This window comes from Neodiprion virginianus, chromosome 5, assembly GCF_021901495.1.
Source record: "Neodiprion virginianus isolate iyNeoVirg1 chromosome 5, iyNeoVirg1.1, whole genome shotgun sequence".
In the NCBI taxonomy this organism is placed as follows: Eukaryota; Metazoa; Arthropoda; class Insecta; order Hymenoptera; family Diprionidae; genus Neodiprion; species Neodiprion virginianus.
In genome coordinates, this window is record NC_060881.1 from 29718806 (window position 1) to 29738418 (window position 19613).

The 19613-nt window shown below is 37.4% G+C and overlaps 2 protein-coding genes and 1 long non-coding RNA gene across 15 annotated transcripts; 2 read left to right on the top strand and 1 right to left on the bottom strand.

The window, feature by feature from the left end:
- Nucleotides 1-729: 729 nt before the first annotated feature.
- LOC124305240 (microtubule-associated serine/threonine-protein kinase 2) lies at nucleotides 730-15853 on the bottom strand. Of its 11 annotated transcripts, none has more exons than XM_046764420.1 (22): nucleotides 15613-15853; nucleotides 14837-15059; nucleotides 14308-14387; nucleotides 14134-14236; nucleotides 13750-13813; nucleotides 13343-13445; nucleotides 12853-13076; nucleotides 12678-12753; nucleotides 12353-12583; nucleotides 12010-12241; nucleotides 11582-11922; nucleotides 11290-11462; nucleotides 11111-11181; nucleotides 10651-10878; nucleotides 9519-9746; nucleotides 8878-9448; nucleotides 8264-8430; nucleotides 7928-8145; nucleotides 7394-7726; nucleotides 7119-7184; nucleotides 5950-6448; nucleotides 730-4736 (listed from the first exon to the last, which is right to left on the bottom strand). In XM_046764420.1, exons 2-22 carry the CDS (start codon nucleotides 15012-15014, stop codon nucleotides 3805-3807), a joined length of 5118 nt encoding a protein of 1705 aa, XP_046620376.1. In that variant the 5' UTR covers nucleotides 15015-15059; nucleotides 15613-15853; the 3' UTR covers nucleotides 730-3804. The 11 variants fall into 11 exon arrangements, with proteins under 11 accessions (XP_046620376.1, XP_046620374.1, XP_046620375.1 ...); XM_046764418.1 differs by having other exon boundaries at nucleotides 14837-15075; XM_046764419.1 differs by having other exon boundaries at nucleotides 15543-15853.
- Nucleotides 4892-5527, top strand: LOC124305251 (uncharacterized). The gene is made up of 2 exons (XR_006908354.1): nucleotides 4892-5218; nucleotides 5340-5527. It is a non-coding gene; the product is annotated as an uncharacterized LOC124305251 (long non-coding RNA).
- LOC124305248 (serine protease snake-like) lies at nucleotides 15790-19483 on the top strand. Of its 3 annotated transcripts, none has more exons than XM_046764444.1 (6): nucleotides 15790-15895; nucleotides 17179-17565; nucleotides 17924-18209; nucleotides 18320-18570; nucleotides 18671-19016; nucleotides 19159-19483. In XM_046764444.1, the coding sequence occupies exons 1-5, from the start codon at nucleotides 15832-15834 to the stop codon at nucleotides 19012-19014; spliced, it is 1332 nt and encodes a 443-aa protein (XP_046620400.1). In that variant the 5' UTR covers nucleotides 15790-15831; the 3' UTR covers nucleotides 19015-19016; nucleotides 19159-19483. The 3 variants fall into 3 exon arrangements, with proteins under 3 accessions (XP_046620400.1, XP_046620401.1, XP_046620399.1); XM_046764445.1 differs by lacking the exon at nucleotides 15790-15895 and adding an exon at nucleotides 16718-16751; XM_046764443.1 differs by lacking the exon at nucleotides 15790-15895 and adding an exon at nucleotides 16765-16875.
- Nucleotides 19484-19613: the final 130 nt, after the last annotated feature.

The following is a 19613-nucleotide window of genomic DNA, read 5'->3' on the forward strand; positions in this document are numbered from 1 at the left end:
CTGATTAGCCGAAAATCGGTAATCCATTTTTCGTTTGATCGATTGATCGTAGCATCCAGGTATCCATCAAATGCATACAACGTATACGTATATTATACTTCTATAATCGCACGTCTGTAGGATGCAGGAGCTCTGATCAAGGCAATTTTGTGTTACAATTTTTTTTTTTCTTGTCACTTAAAAATATAATGGAAATCACACCAAAATTGAAACTAGGTATGCTTAGTATACTATTAGTACATTACTATAAATATAACAACGAGAAATATCGATCTACAACTATTATTATACGACGGAATACCTTAATAAGTAATTATAATAAATCAGAAGAAAGAAGAAAAAAAAAAAAGAACTAAACAAAGCACACGTATAACGTCAGTTAATACTTTAGCCTCCAAGTATAATTATTCAATATAATTCGAATTATCGAAACAAACTAATTGCATGTGTGACAATAACTACATGTATACTATGTATACAGTATATGACTATTTTCAATCTAACTAACTATTAGCGAACGTGTTAAGCCGTACATTTCATGTAGAATTTTGTTATAAATACGCTATTATATAGGTATACAGATCGTCCCCGTGCCTAACAAAATCAACGGTAATAAGAATAGTAGTTAAATCTGTAAAAAGAGGAAAATCAAAACAAACTATCGAATGTGGAAGAAATAAAATCACCGCAGGATTTCCACCCTTTTCCAATTATATGATAGCATAGATGAGGAAACCCTTCTTTTCCACGTTAAAAAGAAGAAAAGGTCGTTTTTTTTTTTTTTTATCATTTGTTTTTATTTTTATTCATTCAATTTTCATACCGACAACAGAAAAGAAAATCTACTAATCATCACGATAAATCGGTCAACGACAGGAAAAGAAAATCTGCACTGCCTAAATTAACTATCCAACGATTTTCACAATCGGAATATGAATAATACTGAAACGCGTAGGTGGATTATAACAAATTAGATAAAAAAAAGTACAGAATTGGTGGGTTATAACGGATAACCGGTTTAATTATTCTAAAGCGAGTTAGCTTCAAAAATTACAGTCACAAACGGCGCGGAATTACATTTTCCCTTTTGTTTCTGTTATGCCCTTCAAGTGTCATTATTTCTTGATTTTTTATTTTATTTTATTTTTTTTTTATTTTTTTTATTTTTCATTTTTTCAATGCGTTTTTTAAAACTCCGATGCCCACTTACACAAGCGTGCTCTTGATCGTTGAAAAAATGGCGATTGATATGTAATTTCATATATATACAGAGATTATAATCAATTTATATAGTCAAAGTTTTTCCTGCACATATTACGTTAGGACAGAACGACCTAAAAAATGTTGTTAAATATATAGTGAGTGAACGTAACCGGAATTATTTGAAAATGTGAACATTGATTATGATCATGTAAAGACTTGTTATTTTTGATCGAATGTTTTTTTTTTTTTTTTTTAATGCAGTTTATTCTAATCTTAATTAATTCGCTTTTTACGTTTTTTTTTTTTCTTTCAGCAGTATTATATTCAAGTTCTCGACGAGCGATTATTATTATTATTATTATTATTAGTATACGTAATCTGATGAAACGTGTTCAAAGTTAAATATTAACCAGTTATTTATCAACATATACAGAGCGTAAAATTGTATATTAATAATTTTTAATACGTAGAGCTAAGGAACACCGCGGATTATAAATTTACGGCTGAAGCAGCCTCGAACGATTTCACGTGTCGTGTATTTGTTATTATATTTATTATAATACATATAGCACGTGCATTTGTTTGTATAATAGTTGTAAATATATTTGTGTATATTTGTATACGTTATAAAATCGATACCGCAGTAGTGCGGTCTATGGTAATTATTTTTCAGAGAGATGAAAAAGAGAAAAATAAGAAAGAAAAATACACAAATCTAAAATCGCCATAATGAAAATCTCATCATTTCAAAATCTATTCTCTAACTACGATGTAAACCTCTCTACAATGTCTCTCAAACTACGACTTGCAACAATTGTATACTCGAAAACTGAGGCAGTTTTTATTCTTTTTATTCAAGCACGTGTAATGTGAACCTATTACCGTATTGTTCCTAGTATAAGACTACCACAAATTTTCAGACAATATTTCAGAATGTTTTTCTCAGTTACCCGCACGTAAGACGAGGACAATTTTGGCGGGTTCTGTCAACGACAAAAAACCTCGGCTTATATTCGGAACAATATACGATATATACGCGATACATAGTGAAAGTAGTTCTAACGTATAGCGACATATTTAATTTTCCGATTACAGAAACCTCCACTGGTTATTTTTGATTATGTTTCATTGTTATTATACACGTTATTACGATTATTATTTTTTGTAAGTTGTTTTTTCTATCACACGTAACAAAGTACAATGAGAGTAGGGATTGCTTAACGATATTCTGAGGAGAAAAGAGAATAAGCTGCGTACGACTCTTAAACGATAAATCTATTTCGTATACATGAACCTGCGTGAATTGAAAGGGGACAAAGAAAAGTCTAGTACAAAGTTACATCCTTACGCGGATGTATCCACACTTAGGTTCGGTCTGAATCCAAGTAATTTATCTTGATCGATTTTTAATAAAGTGATCTGAATAAGTGTCACGATAATTTTTTTTGCACCGTTGCTGTTCCATTTTCGCTTCTTATTTTTATTTTCATATGTTATTATTAATATAATTATTATTTTGTTGTTTCTAAACGCTTTGAGCTTACGAAACTATGTAAAATCGTAGTTAATCATACATCGACGAAATGGACGAAAAACGATAACCATGCTAACTATACAGAAAATATTTCGAACACGATTACATATTTTTTATTCTTTGCTTTTCCGTGTTTTGTTCGTCAAGTTTCAGATATTTTTTTTTTTTTTTTATTTTTTTTTTTTAATCAAACGAATTATTCCAACTTCCTAATAGACTCAAGTGTTTTTACTCCTTCGTTGATCAATTTGCTATGTGCAAACGCACTAAAGAGAGATTAAAAGAGACAGGTAACAATAAAGAGATGGCGTGAAAGAATTTGATTGTGTAACACATGAGGTGTAAACATTCGAATTTCTATACTAACTGGTTGTTTTTGCTTTTTTGTATTTCGATCTCACATATTAAAACTGGTAAATTGTTTGAACTGAATTTTCAGTTGTGTTTCTTCAATTTACGTATAAAAAAAAAAAAAAATTGGCGAACTGAGCATAAAAATCATCTTAGCAGGTTGTCTAATTCGATCTTCGTATGGACTGATGTTATTAAAGTGACGGTAACAAATTGATTAAAAAAAAAAAAAAAATCGCAATCATTTCACTGCGGAAATGAATTTCAAGCCTAAAGCTAAATGCGAAAACTGTTAAACTGATTGATTATGCGAGTAAATATTACTATTCGAATTCGAAATAGCCATTTGTCGTTATCAAACGTGCGTAATTATTAACACACAGCCGGACCAACGTGTGTTTTCAGTCTCAATTTATCCCCGAATTTGTTCAATCTACGTAAGGAAACACAAATAACGAGGACAAAAAATTGCAGTTATCAGCTTCAAAATGTTCGGTAATTTCACCGATATGTGGAAAATTCACAGGTAAACCTTGGGAGTACCTTGGGGATAATAATTCGTTGAAAAACATTCGACGTTACAATCAAGAGGTCCTTATACCAATCGATGAACAAACCGTAAATTTTACTACTTCAAGCAATGTGCTATCGATGGGGAAAAAAGGGAAAAAATATAGATCGATCAAATCGGTGGTAAAGTTCGTCGAAACTCTGGTCTAATTATTTTTCTTGTCACCAGTAGTGTTTTTTTCCTGGCTCGAGCTGCCAGTGTCAGGATCGACTTTGTATCTCTTCAAAATCTTCTTGCCTTCCATGCTCGAGTCATTCGAATTTTTATCCGACATCTTGAGGTCGAAGACACTCGCTTTCCTCTGCATAAGCGTGGACATTTGCTTAAGGGGTAACGGCTCGGGAGGTTTTGCTTGCTTGGGAGGATCTTTTTCGGCGACTGAATCCAACCAGTTTTTGCTGCAGAATTTTGACTCGGCGACACTGTATTTTCTCTGGGAAACGACGCCCTCAGATTTTCTATTACGGAACGAAGATGCCTCTGGACGTTCGGCTGCAGCCTCTTCCGAGGCAGATTGCAGCCTTTCGACGGCGTTAAGAACGCTTTTTCTCGTCATAACGAAGGAGGATTCCTTCAAATCCTTTCCGGATCCCACCGAATCATTTGACTTTGATGTATCGCTGGCTTGCTCCAGCTTTCCAATGCTTTTCGACGAGTAGTCGTCACTCCTGCTTCCAGTCGGCGAGTCCTTTTCTTCGGCTATCCGTGGCAGCTGTGTGCTATTCTGTATTCCAACGTTCGCTATGTTTATCGACATACTATGAGTCAGCTTGGGATATTCCGTGGTGGTTTTTTGGTCGACCAATTTTTTCTCCGCCTTCGAATCGATGCTCTCTTTTGAATGGGCGATACTCGCCTCATTTGCGGTGTCAGTCATGGATGTCTGGGCAATCGTCACTCGCGGTATCACTTTCAGCACAGTATTTGCCAATGGTGATATAGACGTTTTACTTTCTGCCGAACGGGGATGCAAGCGATCCGGACTCAGCGCCCGTCTTAACAGCGGCGATCCAGGCTCCGCCGATTTCGGACGACTAAAACCTTTCTTCTGACCGCTTGGCGTCGACAGAGAAACCCCTAAATATATGTACCGCTTAGATTAATTGGATACACTTGGGTTCAAAACAATATTGATGAAATACTACCGTTGCAAGTGTTCCAACAAGGTTTAAGAAATTCATCTGAGGTTAATTTGAATTTATTTCAATCAGTGCTTTTTGCATACAGAGATAAACTTTGAAGCGATGGATTGCACCGAAGTAAAGTGTTAAACTAATGCGACCTCGCTGAACTTATCAATCTTTCGAGTCATAGCGATAAGTATTCTTACCACCTATTTTATATACAGTTTTTGTATATTTAGAGAACTTTTCGACATATTTCTTTACGGTTTTTTTGTTGCTATTTCTGATAGTATACTAAGAGTAATTATTGCAATATGATGTAAATTATTATTGTTAGAAACAACCTGATTAAAAAAAGTTGTGAAAATTGAACGAATAGTTAATTTCCCCAAAAGGTACCCCTTTACACATATACATGTTTTACAAAAATTACATGTTTTTGGGGTCGCTGATTATGAATCTGAAAACAGATTTAAAAAATTCAAGATGGTGAATCCAATATGGCGGACGAAAATTTCAAATTCAATCGAATCCAGAGAAGAAATTCTGTCCAGAGGTTTTTGGGGTTGCTGACGATGAATCTGAAATCAGATTTTGAAAATTCAGCATGGCGAATCCAGTCAGCGACCCCGAAATTCCCTGCACAGAGTTTTTTTGGCGTATTCGATCAAATTGGAAATTTACGTCCGCCATATTGGATCCGCCATCTTGAATTTTTGAAATCTGATTTCAGATTCATCATCAGCAAGCCTAAAAACTATCGAATACTATCTTGTTATAAAAGATGACTCAGCACCGTAATGTGTGACTCAAACGGTCAATTACCGATCTTCTTGGATATTGGCATTTGTAGTTGTGAAATATTGTCTGTGTTAAGAGAGCATTATTTTAATTGCATTTAATTCGACACATTTAATTCTTGGTTTCATAGCTCTTTGTCATTTCTAAACTAGGGTGAACTTGTTAGTAGTCGGCCACTTGTTTCATCTTCTTCTTTTGTAGGTGTAGACTTTGGTAACAATAAAACTTCCCATTTAGCAATCACTGAGTGGCCGACCTCTAACACATTCACCATATTGGGATACTTCCCCTAATTATTTCCTAGAAGTAAAGGCAATCAGTTCTACCATAAATATGCGTAAGTACAATAAGGAAATATTTCTTACCTGGACTGTAAGATTGTGTTGTATTAGAACTTCCCGGCTGATGCCCAGTGGGAAAAGCCAGAGGACTCGGGCTCCTCGTTGGGCTGGCAGGGATGGGCGATGGACTGGGAGTCCTGGCCAAAGGCGAAAGGGGTATGTGACCGACAGATTTCCTCCTGTTTGGGGAATGAATATTTTTCGCAGCAGTGTGGAGCTTGTGCTTCAGTCCATGCAGCGTACTTGGCCTCTGATAATGAGACTGATTAGCGATACTCGATATGTTCCCTATAGGAGGATTTGTACTGGACGACGAAGAACTGGGACTTGAGCATGGGCTCGAGGTGGTCGTCGAGTGGTAGGATTCCGAACTGGATCGATTTATTGGAGGTGACGGGCTGCAGACTGACTTGGTACAGGCGTTGAAAAACGGTGCCGATTCCTGAGGCGGTAAAGAGCGAGTAAATGACTGGAACGAACGACTCGGAGTAACCATTGACGGAGAACAGATTCCCGCAGCCATCTGTAAGTTTTTCATTTGACTAAATCGTTATTATTATCGTTTTACTCGGTTTAGACGTACAAGCTTACAAATAAATCTGCGTGTTTATAGGTTTGCAATAAGAAAATGTAGGCAAGCCTTGAACATTGATTTTATTTTATCGATACTGTCTAACTGAAAAAATTGAATGTTCTTGTGTACAATATAATGTATTGATCACGGCGCTGCCACATCAAAACAATAATCAAATTCTCTACTTGTCACCATTTCAGATTAGCTTTAAAAATTTGTACATCGGTTAATATTTGCAATAGAAGTCTACTTAATGTTTGTTTTTTACATCGATTTTTCTTTAAACAATTACCGTTATTTTCAGAAAGAAGAATTGACAGTGAATCGAGTAACGTATTTGTTAATCCCTGAATTTACAAAGAAGTAAGTGTTGAAAAAGTTGAGTATACTTATGTCCCAAAAGTATCAATCAAATTCTGGAAAGTTTGAAATAAGTCTGGGGTGTTGCAGAAATTGATTGTATGGTGTTTTGATATTTGATGATAAACTTAGTATGGACGAATATATCGTGTATGATTGATGATTCAACAGTACAAAATGTGAAATCAAGACATATGATTAGAGTATGATTATCGTATTTATGAGTTAATAAATAAATAAATTTTCATGAAAATCATACCATAAGTGGAGGTTTGCTGTCACTGGGAAGGATTGGTGCCGACAAAGGACAACTGATACTTAACGGCTGTAACGATAAGAAAAAAATATAAATGAACAAATAAAATACAGAACTTAGTGGCAGTGATAAATTATTATTTCTGTTTTTTGTAAACACGTAACAGTAGCGAAAATGTTCGGTCTTGTTCAACTATTCCTTTGTGATTTGATCTGTTTGTTTATTGACTTTTGATTTGTTTATTTGCGTTAGCATAGATTGCAAACCATTCGCCGTACCTGCTGCATCTCGACACTGGCTCGTTTAGAACTGATTCTTCTGAACAGCGATGTCTTTCGTTTTTTGTCCGAATGATCGCGCTTCTGCTTTCTCTGTCTGTGAAGCGATTTTTTCGCCATTTTACTCTGCCCCAACTCACGCTTTCTACCCCCGCTTTTAATGCTCGTATTTTCCAGTGGCGTACTTCGCAAAGTTACATGATCTCCTCCGCTCAGCATTAGCTGCAAAACTTGCGTGTGATAAAGCCCCTGAATTGCTTCACCGTTAATGTGAGTTATCAAGTCTCCGGGTCTAAGTCCCGCCTCAAATGCTGGACTAGATTGATTGACCGCCTGTAAGAAACTCAACATAATTGCTTTACGATACACCGATTACCTGATAAGGATATTTAAGGAGCAGTAAACACCCTATATTTGTCTTTGAAAAGGGCTATTTCAGACAATTCTTGGGTTTTAAGGTCAATTATCATGTAATATTTGTAAATTTCGTACAGAAAAATGATCAAATTTTGGAAAATTTCGCAATTTACTTACCATGACCAAATGATGCATGGTATAGAAATCGCTGTCACCATAATAAACACGTATGGTGTGAACGGTGAATCCGAAGCCGCAGGGACCTCGCCTAATGATGGTTGGTGGTTTGAGACTGGTTACCAGAGGGCTGAGTTCTCTACATGGCGAAGTATCCCGAGAGGAGGCGGTGGAAGAGCCGCCAGGTGATTCGATTGGCTGCGTCAATGGTAAGTCATCTGAAAAGGCAAAGATATTTATTAACTTTTAATTGAGAAACAAGTACTTTGCTACCTGTTAAAGTTTCTCATCTACTTTCAGAGACAGAATATACTTCAAGGTAAAGACGACGCTTACTCGTCGGTATGACCAGAGACAGCCCGCTGGTTGATGCAGATTTTATCACCGATCTGGATCTGTGTTTTGTCAAGGGTAGCAAAGACATTGCGAACGTTTCGAACGAATCTGTGCTGGAATTGTGCTTGTCATCCGCAGCATCCCTGTTAGCAGCCGCTAGATCCAATCTATAATAAAAATGGAGACTTAGGTTGAAGGTAAACGATTTTCTGGGCTTAACTTTGCTATCGTCAAGTCTTGACAGAATAATATGACATAGTCTGAATAAAAAAAAGAGTTTCTCTACTGACAGAAACGATTTTTTAGACCCAAAGAATTGAATATTGCAGAGAATTGATTCAGACAGTGTCATTACTCTAATTCTCAATGATTGCTCGCTTCGCCAGCGTTATAATTTAAATATGAAATAAATCATAAGTTATTTCCTTTCTTTCACAGGCTTTGTTTTTAATTTGCGAATATGTTGAAATGCGAAGTTTTTTAGCCAGACATTGAGGTGCAAACAGGGTAAAATTGAAAATAGATTCAGACTGCGTTTTCACGAAAAATATACGCGTCGATTAAATGAATATTTAAAAACAAAAACACGATGCCAATTAGGCTAAATAACTCACATGTGTTCGTCGTCAATGGATATACTGAACCTGGGCAGCTTGTCGCGTGTATGCGAATGGCGTTTTCTTTGAATCTGCGGGCTGACGTCATCGGATTCGGTTTGAGAAGAATCCGGAGTACTCAAACTGACGGAGAGTGCATCACCGCTGCTATTTTTTGTAGCACTCGTTGATTGCGCATCTCTACTGAAGGTCGCAGATATCGTAGAACCAGTACTATTTGGATCAGACTTGTCTGCAGTTTTATCTGGAGATTCATGAAACGAGTTATTCTTAGTCTGCGACTGATTCTTATCAAGCAGCAAATTCTTTTGCAATGACTTCTGTGCTACAGAAGCAACGTTTTGCACAAAGCCAGGAGATAATTGAGCGTCCGAGGTTTCGGACTCGCAGCGGAATAATTGCTTTCGAGAAAAGTCCAATTCTGGCTCAGACATGTTAAACAACTGCGGCCTTGTCTGAGATATTTTGCGCGATTGCGGTGAGTATGATGAAAACGAGCCAAAGAGAGGAGAGTCATCGGTGTCGTCCGTATCATCACCCAAATCGTGATTGTAGCGGTCCATACGAGCTGAAAAGAAAAGCGAACAAGTTATTTCGAAGATCTTGAGCATCGTTGGTTTCAAGCCGCGTCAACTTACAGTCGAAGTAACTTGTGTCCTCATCGTTTGTCAACTGCGGAACGAATTCAGCCTTGTGTCTCAAAAGACTGTTCCAGTCGACGCCAAAGAAATAAGGATGTTCCTTAACTTCGTGAGATCCCGCTGTTCCCAGGCGATCCCTAGGGCTTTGTTGCAAAAGTGCAGTTATTATATCCTTTGCTTCCGGTTGTACTGGCCAGTCATCATTATCAGGCCACTCGATGTCGTCTGAAAGGGCAGAGATGTGATTAACCCTTTAAGTCAAAGTGGTATGTATTCTTTCCACCTATTTTATGTCCATTTTTTGCACATTTAGAGAACTTTTCAACATATTTCTTTACGGTTTTATGCTGTTTCTGATAGTATAATAATAGGTTTGCGATATTCGAGAGTAACTATTGCAATATTGTAGTATTGTAATGAAAATTGTAGGAATAATTCATTTCCGAGAAAGTTATCCTTTTACACATTATACATTTTTTAAATAAATTATAAGTTTTTGGGGTCGCTGATTACGGATCTGAAATTGGATTTCGAAAATTCAAGATGGCGAATCCAATATGGCGAAAGAAAATTTCAAATTCGATCGAATCCGGACAAAAAAAACTCTATCCAGAGATTTTTGGGATGGTTCATTTCGAATCTGAAATCAGATTTTGAAAATTCAGTAAAGCAAATCCAATCAGCAAGTCCAAAAACCCCTGCATACAGTTTTTTTTAACCATATTCGATCAAATTTGAAACTTTCATCCACCATATTGGATCCGCCATCTTGAATTGTTGAAATCTGAGTTCAGATTCGTAATCGGTGACCCCTAAAACTACAGAATACTAACTTTATATATATAATTCTTTGTTGAGTCTGTAGTGATCGTGTAACTTCTGTGTAATATATTTGTATTGTCGAAATGATAGTTCATAGCTATGATAAGATCTGATAGGTGGTGATTGTTAACTTATTTTGCCTATTGCCAACACATGATCGCGCACCTACAGGACACGGCAGGACAACGTCTGCCAGGCCAGCTCGTCTTGTTATAAACGTTGACTCAGAACAATAATGGGTGACGCAAAGGATGAAGAGATTGAAAAATGGTAAAAGAGTATGTATGTATGAGAAATGGTACTTTACCATTGACCGTGTGGGCAAATAATTCTTCGGGTGTTTCTCCGAAAAATGGAACACAGCCAATCAAGAACTCATACAGTATTATACCCATTGACCACCAGTCAACAGGCTTTCCGTAACCTTGGCGAAGGATCACTTCGGGCGCTATGTATTCGGGGGTTCCGAATACCTGTTTATCGGAGAATTGCCGAGTATCTCTGTCCACGTAACCTTCGTACAGATTTGTTGCCACTGGAATGAGGAAGAATGGAACATAAGTAAACAATTGAATGAGAGGGTGTACCTGAAATTCAATTGCGCCAGGGTAAAATTAGATGAATTAATGTGAAAACTGCAGTAACTATCGCATTCTTGAAGATGTCTTAGGTTTTTGTAATGAAAGGTGACCTTTAAAATTAAATCAGTAGATACAAGTACAGTCTTATTAACGTATTTAGGTTCACAGTAGGCACGTAATACTCACGGGACATGAGACCCATCTTGCTGAGGCCAAAATCTGTCAATTTTATGTGACCCAGAGCGGTGATGAGTAAGCTGAAAAGTAGAGTGGCAAATTATAAAAATAGTCGTTAACTTTGAGATAGATATTGAGCTAATTTCTTTCGGTTATTCAAGACACAATGTTTTGTGTATTTCATTTACTTGTCAGGTTTTAAATCCCGATGAACGATACCGTAATTGTGCAAATATTCAACAGCTAAAACAGTTTCAGCAAAATAAAATCTAGCCATATCTGGTGGTAATGGTCCGATATTTTTCAAGAGATTCGCGCAGTCACCTCCCTCAACGTATTCCATTACGAGGCACAAGTGTTTCTGTAAATATAATAAAAGCATTGTTATTAAATTGAGTGAAGTTAAGACGTTGCTGTTCCAAATTAGTCTCATTTTTAATATGTTTTTTTTTTCTCTGCTCAAACGTTCGATCGGCATACCTTTGTTTCAAAACTACAATACATGGAAACGACGAAAGGATTGTCGGTGAAACTCATAATATCACGTTCGGCAAATACTTGTTCCACTTGATTCCTTAACATTAAATTGTTCTTGTTTATTTTTTTCATAGCAAAACGTTGCCTCGTTATTTTTTCCTTCACCAAATAGACAGCTCCGTAAGCTCCGTTGCTTATCAGCTTCAAAACTTCGTAATCGCTTTCGCATGGCACCCGCTGAGATCGAATTTCGTCTTCTTTACCTGGACTAGACGAAGCCAATAGTAAATTATTTTCGCTAGACGACGCTGAGTCTTCGAGTTTATTCAAATCTTCCTGTAACTCTGCGGAAGAAAATGTGCACCAAAATAAGACGTTTGACAGTGTTAATCTATATTCGGGAACAAACGAAAAAAGAGAAAAATTTTTACCTGAGATCGGGTCACGATTAAGTGACAATTTGTTAATTATGTACTGAGGAATATCGGCTTTGATTCCGATATTTATCCTAGCTTGCCCTTCCGCCTGCTCCAAAAGGTGATAAAATTCTTCTGGATCAAACTCGAGGCATTCTAAAAGTCGCGCCGGTCTTGAGATTACTAGTAACAATTTTTTAATTAGTCCTGTTAGTCTAGCTGCTGCTTCCAAAGATTTTTCTTTCGTCTATAAATTAAAATTTACGGAATTAAATATAAAGTCACTTATCGTAAAACAAGAAAGATTCAAGTTTAAATATAGATCCAAGAATTAACCACTGATATTTGAAACGATTACCTCCATTAAGAGTATTTCCAAATTTTCGCTCATCTCATAAAAGTATCTAGAAGTGATTAATTTTTCTTGAGATTTTTGTAGACAATCACGAGCCATTTCTATCACTTGATGATGGACGAATCTCAGTATAGGCAAAGAATCCGGTGCTATCTGCGTAACCAGTTCATATTCGTCTATTTCACGATTTTCGTTAATAAAATTAGTCAATCTTTCCTCCATTTGTTGCGTGGCCTGAAAGAGAAATTTCCCATTATTAACACCACTTGAAAAATCCTATCTCATAAAAATCCTCTCCGATCGTCACTATCATTTAAACTCTACTTACTTTGGGAAATCGCTCCTTGTATAACGTGTTCATCATCACTATTTCGCTATCCAAAACAGGAGATCGACTCGGGCTACTGTAAGATCGAAGAAAAAGTCAATAATGGTCAGATGTTACTGAAATTGAAACGTCATCGATTGGTCCCGCCATTTTCTCTGCCTAGAAATCGCCGTACCTCAAACTTCTGGACCTTGGACGATGCATCGGCGATCTGCGACCCTCTTCTTCCATGCTAAGAGCTATGGATCCTGGAATACTGGATATACTTGATCCAGGAAAGCCCGGGTGCGAGCCGCAAGGCGTACCTGGTTTTGAAAAGTGACAGGACAGCATGCGGAGTTCGTCTTTGGTCGGTATGTTGGGTAACTGGTGAAGGCGTTCCTGGCTCGAACATTGGGACTGAAAATGGGACATTGTTTGCGATAAATGACGAGTGTCGAACAGGATAATGAGGTAAAATTTTTGGTAACCTGAATTCTGAAGAGTATTTCAAAGGAGATTGATGTCTGATTAAGACTGGTAAGACAGCGAAGAGCGTAGACTAGTACGTCCTAATACATATCCGCAAGAATTCGAGAAGGGATCTTCCATTGTTAGGTGGAAATAGATTTCAAAATCCAAAGTTGAAAGTAAACTGTTTACGTATTAGTGTCAAAGAGACTCACAGACACATTACTGGAGCCTGGAGTCGTCCCGTAGCCACTCGAAGGTAGACTTGCGACGGACCATCGCCTGCCATCGGCCACTGCTGTGCTGCTTGCGTTGATTCTGTGTGAAGAATAAATTCACGAATGGTGATTAGTCTGTCTTAAACGCTTAGAGTTTTGGAACATTACGATAGCAGTTCTACAGGTGTGTTTGTGAAAATTTTACTATTTTGTACATCTTATGTGTTAGACAAATAAATGAGACAAAAGAAAAGTGTTGCTTTCCCTGCCGAGTTAGATGCGCCATTGGATAAGTGAAAACGAACAAGCTAGCTACAAAGATCAGCTTGGCACACCAATTTCAGATAACGCAGAATTTCTAAAGGTGCAAAATTAGAGGACATTAAAAATGACAAAGTATGTACCTTTTAATTGGTGCAAAAGGAAAATGTGGACTGGATGACATCCTAGGACTCTCTAGGGGACTGCCTACAAATTGTACAAATAGTCTATCGTTAGGAACAGGCGTTAAGACAGCTTACTATACCATAGTTTAAACTAGAATATTGCTTGGGGTTTTGAAAAACGAGACACACCCCTTCTTAACAGCCAACTTTCTCTAAATATGAAAAAAATAAAATAAAAACAATCGGCTGACTCCTTGCGCATACATTGTGCATCATAGAAATTTTCCATTCTTCTCTCATATGAAGATAAAATTCTTCAAATATACAAGATTTGTTAAATTTATAGGTTTCTGATGGTTCTTAACTAAATTTTATTCCACCCAAAGATTGCACCGAACTTACCGCAAATTGGAGACTGACAACGCGGCAGGGTTGGAGAAGTGGTGGCAATGAATGATTTTCGATGAGCCGCTTTTGCTGCTCGCCGTGGGATGTTAAAGTCACGCTGTAACATGGATGTCAGATTAGCCAAAGTTTCGTGGTAGATGACATTTATTTATTTTCATTTCTACCAACCATATGAATGGAAAGGGACGGCGCTGACTTCCCTATCGCAGAATTTCGCATCCGTACCAAATTGGAAATCTCATCGGCAGCTGCAAATGTGTAAAGAAAAAAAAAAAATAATAATATTGAAGACCAGGTAAACAGAGGAATGTTGTTAGTTTATTGTTCAGCAAATGGAATATCAAGTTTACTCCGGTTAGGCCTCATTTGCTTTTTCTCTAATCATGATTATTTGATTACCTGAAATAAGCAATTCATATACTACAGACAGTGCCTATGACTTAAAATTTGGCATATAAGTTTGAAGGTGGTGAATAAGTTCTTTTGTGAAAACTATCCACTGTGAATCATCCCACCTTACGCCTTTCCTAGAATCCTGTGGTTAGGTAAATTCCAACGCATGGTAAATGAAACTTTACACTGTTCTATGAGTGTGTAGAAATAAAATAAAAAAAATACGAGACATTGGCTTGCTTTTACAGTGAAAGGGCAGAAAAGGTAGACCCTAACGCATACATGTAACTAAGTAATTTTGTACCTGGTTTCACAGGGGCTTCTTTGCTTTCCATTTTGGGCAGAGTGAGATTCCTGTATCCTTCCATCTCGCTTTTAGCCTTAGACTCCGATGTTTCAGGTTGATCAAAGACTAAAATTCGAGCGGAATTACTTGCTGAACGAAAACGAGCTCTACTTGGCCTGTTTTTAGCCTGATCCATCGCTCAATCTTCTGCGTCGCACTTGTCGACGGGATTAAGAGGATGCTAAAACAGGGTACACCTAGCAATTTGAATACAAAAGATCAGGATAATTAAATGAATAGGAAATGATTTTGCTGCTTATACAGTTTCGTTTCTGGTTTCCTTATTAAATGATTAAGACGTGTTGCGGTGAATTTTAATTAAGAATTAATTAACTGGCATTGATGCAACGAGAAGAAGAAAAGAAGCGGAACCTGATTGTTATAGAATCTGGCTCGAGTTTACCAACAATACTATTCAGGGTCGACTAAAAATAGAAGGTAGAAAGAACACAAAAATTGAAAAATAAATAATGAGTACGTGAGAGATAGAATATAAGATATTAGTAATGTGCACGTTTATTATTACGTACGCGAGATTTGTATGAGTGTAAACTGTCGACTTTATTTAGCCAAATCATTTATACTGTGAGAATAAATGCGCGAGTTAGGTGGTACAAAAATGAAACAGGTAGGCAACGGAGAGAAAACAGCAACGTACAGCAACAGCAACAGCAACAGCAGCAGCAGCGCACCTTAACTCGTGCATCGAACTTAAAAAAAAAATATATATTTACAACGGTTGGGGGTTATTCGAGGGACCCGAGGTCCACGCTGTTGCGCTAATCATCATCATTGATCTGAATCGGTCTTATATTTATCCGGGCGTTTACACTGACATATCTCTTGCCTACTTAAGGAGAGATATGTGTATATGGTTTTTCTTCTTTTTTTTTTTTAATTACGAAACACGAACTCAACTGGCTGTCGTAGTCGTTCACGACCACCTCTGAGTCATGATGGAAACCACTAACCATCACATTTTAAACCAGACGACCAACTCGATGCTCGGCTGTCAAGGTATGGCGGGAACGGCGGGAATAATGCAGGGCACAAATTGTGCAGCGCAACAATGTATCTACTATGCCATAGGAATACCATAATGTTAAGAGATAGGGTGTGTTCCTCCGTTTGACGCATTTTCGTCAGGTTTTGCGCCGACCGTATGGAACCCATCTTCAAAATAAACGCTTAAATTAAAGTGCGCGCGTAATGATCTCGAATACGATTGGTTGAAAATCCGAGATGGCCTTCATACGGATGGGGCACGTGATAATTTTTTGCGATGACTGCGCAGGAGCGCGACTTATCTTCTTACATCGTGGGAAATACGTTTGTGGGAACGCAGACGCGTACAACAATTCGCAACAATCGATACCGGTGTGCATTCCTTTTGCATTTCTTGACTAGGATTTCACTCGATATCGCTAGGTATGCACAAGTTCTCAGTACCGTAAACGAAGAGATTAATATCCCGGACTTTCAAGATTCCACATGAGAAGGAATTAATGTTGAAGAAAATTAATTCATTGTATTTCTGCCAAAATCTATGACATACAACAATGTATTATGCAATTGAAATAAATCTCTACACGTCCCCCAAGGACGTAAAAACTTGATTGACATATGTTTGTAACCCATCTGCTGATCGATCTATTAAGATCAATATCAGCGTTGACTGAAGCAAAGGTATCAGGGAGCATCGAGTCACTCCCTGATCAATACCGTTTCAATACACAATTTGATTCGTTGACTGAAGTGTACGCGACATTTCGCGTGTAATGCGCGGTCTGATAAGAGATAAATCGACAACCAATGTCGGTAACCGTCAATCACAGGTTCTGTATATAGCCGCAAATGATCACATGTCTTGTCGGTAAGAGTGTGCAACTGTTTTATTTCCAAACGAAGCAGCATGGCGAGGTTTATTTTAAAATCGTTTTTCATCATTATTTTATTCTCACGTTTGGCCTTTTTGAATACCATTAATTATATCACAGGTCATTATTAAGTTCTTAGTTATTGATAATCCGTTTCCCTAAAATAGCATCTGGTTGCAGAAACTGAATAACCGATATTAATTTATGTTTTGGAATAAGCATGTGGGAGGGTTGTTGAACATGTTATGTTTTTTTTTCTCAATAATATATATACATATATATATATATACACATAATATAGCAATAAGAGTATAAGAACAACTTATTTATTCTTTCATCGGAATTAAGATTAACGTCATTCACTATTGCATCATTACGTTGTTTGTAATACATCTTTTTTTCATGTTTTTCCGTTTCATGCAGCTAACGACTCTTGGCTTTGGCCTGATGAAGTAAACAATCAAATTGATCCACGTCCGTCTTGGACCGAGAAATCTCCGCCGTCCTATGACAAAGGCCTTAGCCTACGACAAGAAGGAGCTGATATTATTTATCAAGATAACCCATTGCTTGTAGCAACATTGAGCCCCAAGAGAAATTCTTCTGTCTGGCAAAGACTAACTCCACACGCTAGGAAGCCTAATGCCAATTTGACCAAGCCAACCGGCAATGGCAGTTTTGCCAATTCTAAGAATTTACAGTTCATCACTAATAAGAATCCTGTAAATATGGACCTTCACAAACGCCCGTTGAATGATGTCAAAGACTGGATATTCCCAGGGGAAATTTCTAAGCGAACTTCGGATTTAAGTAGGCTGTTTTAGGAATTTCTTACGTACTAGATTCTCTGTAGAAGTTAAGGCGCTTGTATTTGCACTTTCTGCTTGGACTCTAAGTTTGAGACTTCACTTCACTTTTACAAGTTGACCATGAATCAGGAACAAGCTAAATATTGCATTTAGAAAAGTAATTTTGCTGCTTATTACGTTACTAAACAATTAGAATGCTACAGCTTTGTGCTGTGACAGCATAATTGTTTCAAAGCAAAATATAGTAACTAATGAAGCAGCTGTACTCGAGCATTAGTAGAAAAAAACTGAACATTACACAAAGTACTTTATCACCTAAAAGTCAGATTCTAGCTTATCGACAATTGTATGATTCACAGAATGTGCAGAGTACAATAAAGCGATTGAACAACGGAACGTGTGGATTCTTCCACTAGTTGGTACCTGGTCTTCACCTGTATCGACGAAAAAAACTAATCGCCAAAACTGTAGGGGATTGCATAATCCTCTGATCATTGGAGGACTTACTGCCCGTCCAGGTGAATTTTCTCACATGGTAGCACTCGGCTGGCTATCCGAGAACAATGAAGCAACCTTTCTTTGCGGAGGCAGTCTGATATCCAATCAATGGGTAATCACAGCCGGTCACTGTACTCACGGATCTTCGTAAGCCCGTTTTGTAATCTTTCACTGTCAGCAAATAGACTTTGACTTTACAGTCAATCCATGTTTTCAATTCGTCCAACGACTCGATTTATGACTTTTTGCACTTCCAGAGGACCCCCGAAGATTGTACGCATCGGGGCTCATCATTTGGGCGATAAAACAACTGGGAAGATGATAGGGGTACGGGAGATTGTAAGACATCCATCTTACAAACCTCCCGCGGTCTATGCTGACCTGGCGCTTCTGAAATTGAACAAAACCCTGACATTTGGGTCGGATATAAAGCCTGCGTGCTTGTACTCCGAGTTTGATACTACGCCGATCCAAGCATGGGCGAGTGGCTGGGGTGTCACAGGGATTGGTAAAGTCAGAGCAATTGTCTCTAAATGTCACTGAAAAGATCTAGAGAACCCGTTAGCATTTTTGAGGGTTTTATCTTATCGTCTAATTTCTGATTTCAGGCAAAGAGCGTAGCGACGAGCTGCTGAAAGTTCGTCTGGACATTGTAGACAATGTAGATTGTGCTCTCCGATTGAATCGTTCAACCGCAATCCCGAGGGGGATTGTGCCAAGTATGTTGTGTGCTGGAGATATTAGTGGAGGCTGGCAAAGCGATACTTGCCAAGGAGATTCTGGGGGTCCTCTGCAAATATTGGATCCTAATCATAAATGTCTCTATCGAATAATTGGCATTACAAGTTTTGGGCGTTTATGTGCACTCAAAAATTCACCTGGCGTTTATACGAGGATTTCCCACTACCTGGACTGGATAGAGAAGATTGTTTGGCCTGATGAAAATCGGTAGAGGTAATTATAATGTCGATGAATAATTTGGAGACTGTTGATATCGTTCAATGAACCATTGAAAGCAATGAAAATAATTTTGGGAAATCTATTTAATATATTTTTGTTTCTCTTGCTGAAGAAAATTTAATGTCTTACTTTTTAGGAAATCCGTCAACATGAGTTGGTTGTTTTCGTTTCAATACCTGCAGCGGATCTTTACCGATCAAACAAAGACAGAAGACAATTGTATTTTTTGACGAGAAAACATTATGTTTACCATACAAATATCTGTATGAATATTGAGTTTTGAGATAAGTTAGATTAATTCTTGGAAGTTCTACTGCTTAACTATTTTTTAATTACCGTGTGCTAGATTGTTTCTCCACAATCAATTTGCAATACGGATAGATAGATAATTAAAATATTTCCGAACATCATTTCTTTCGAATAATGTAAAATAACAATGGAAAGAAGTTTCTTGAATGGAAAAAAATATATGAAGATTATTTCTTTAAAATTAAACTAATGTTTGATCATGTTTATCTTAAGTAGATGCTGAGCCAACATTGGATTAGTTTCCCTCTTGACGTCTTATCTGTATTGAACTTTGACCGTGAG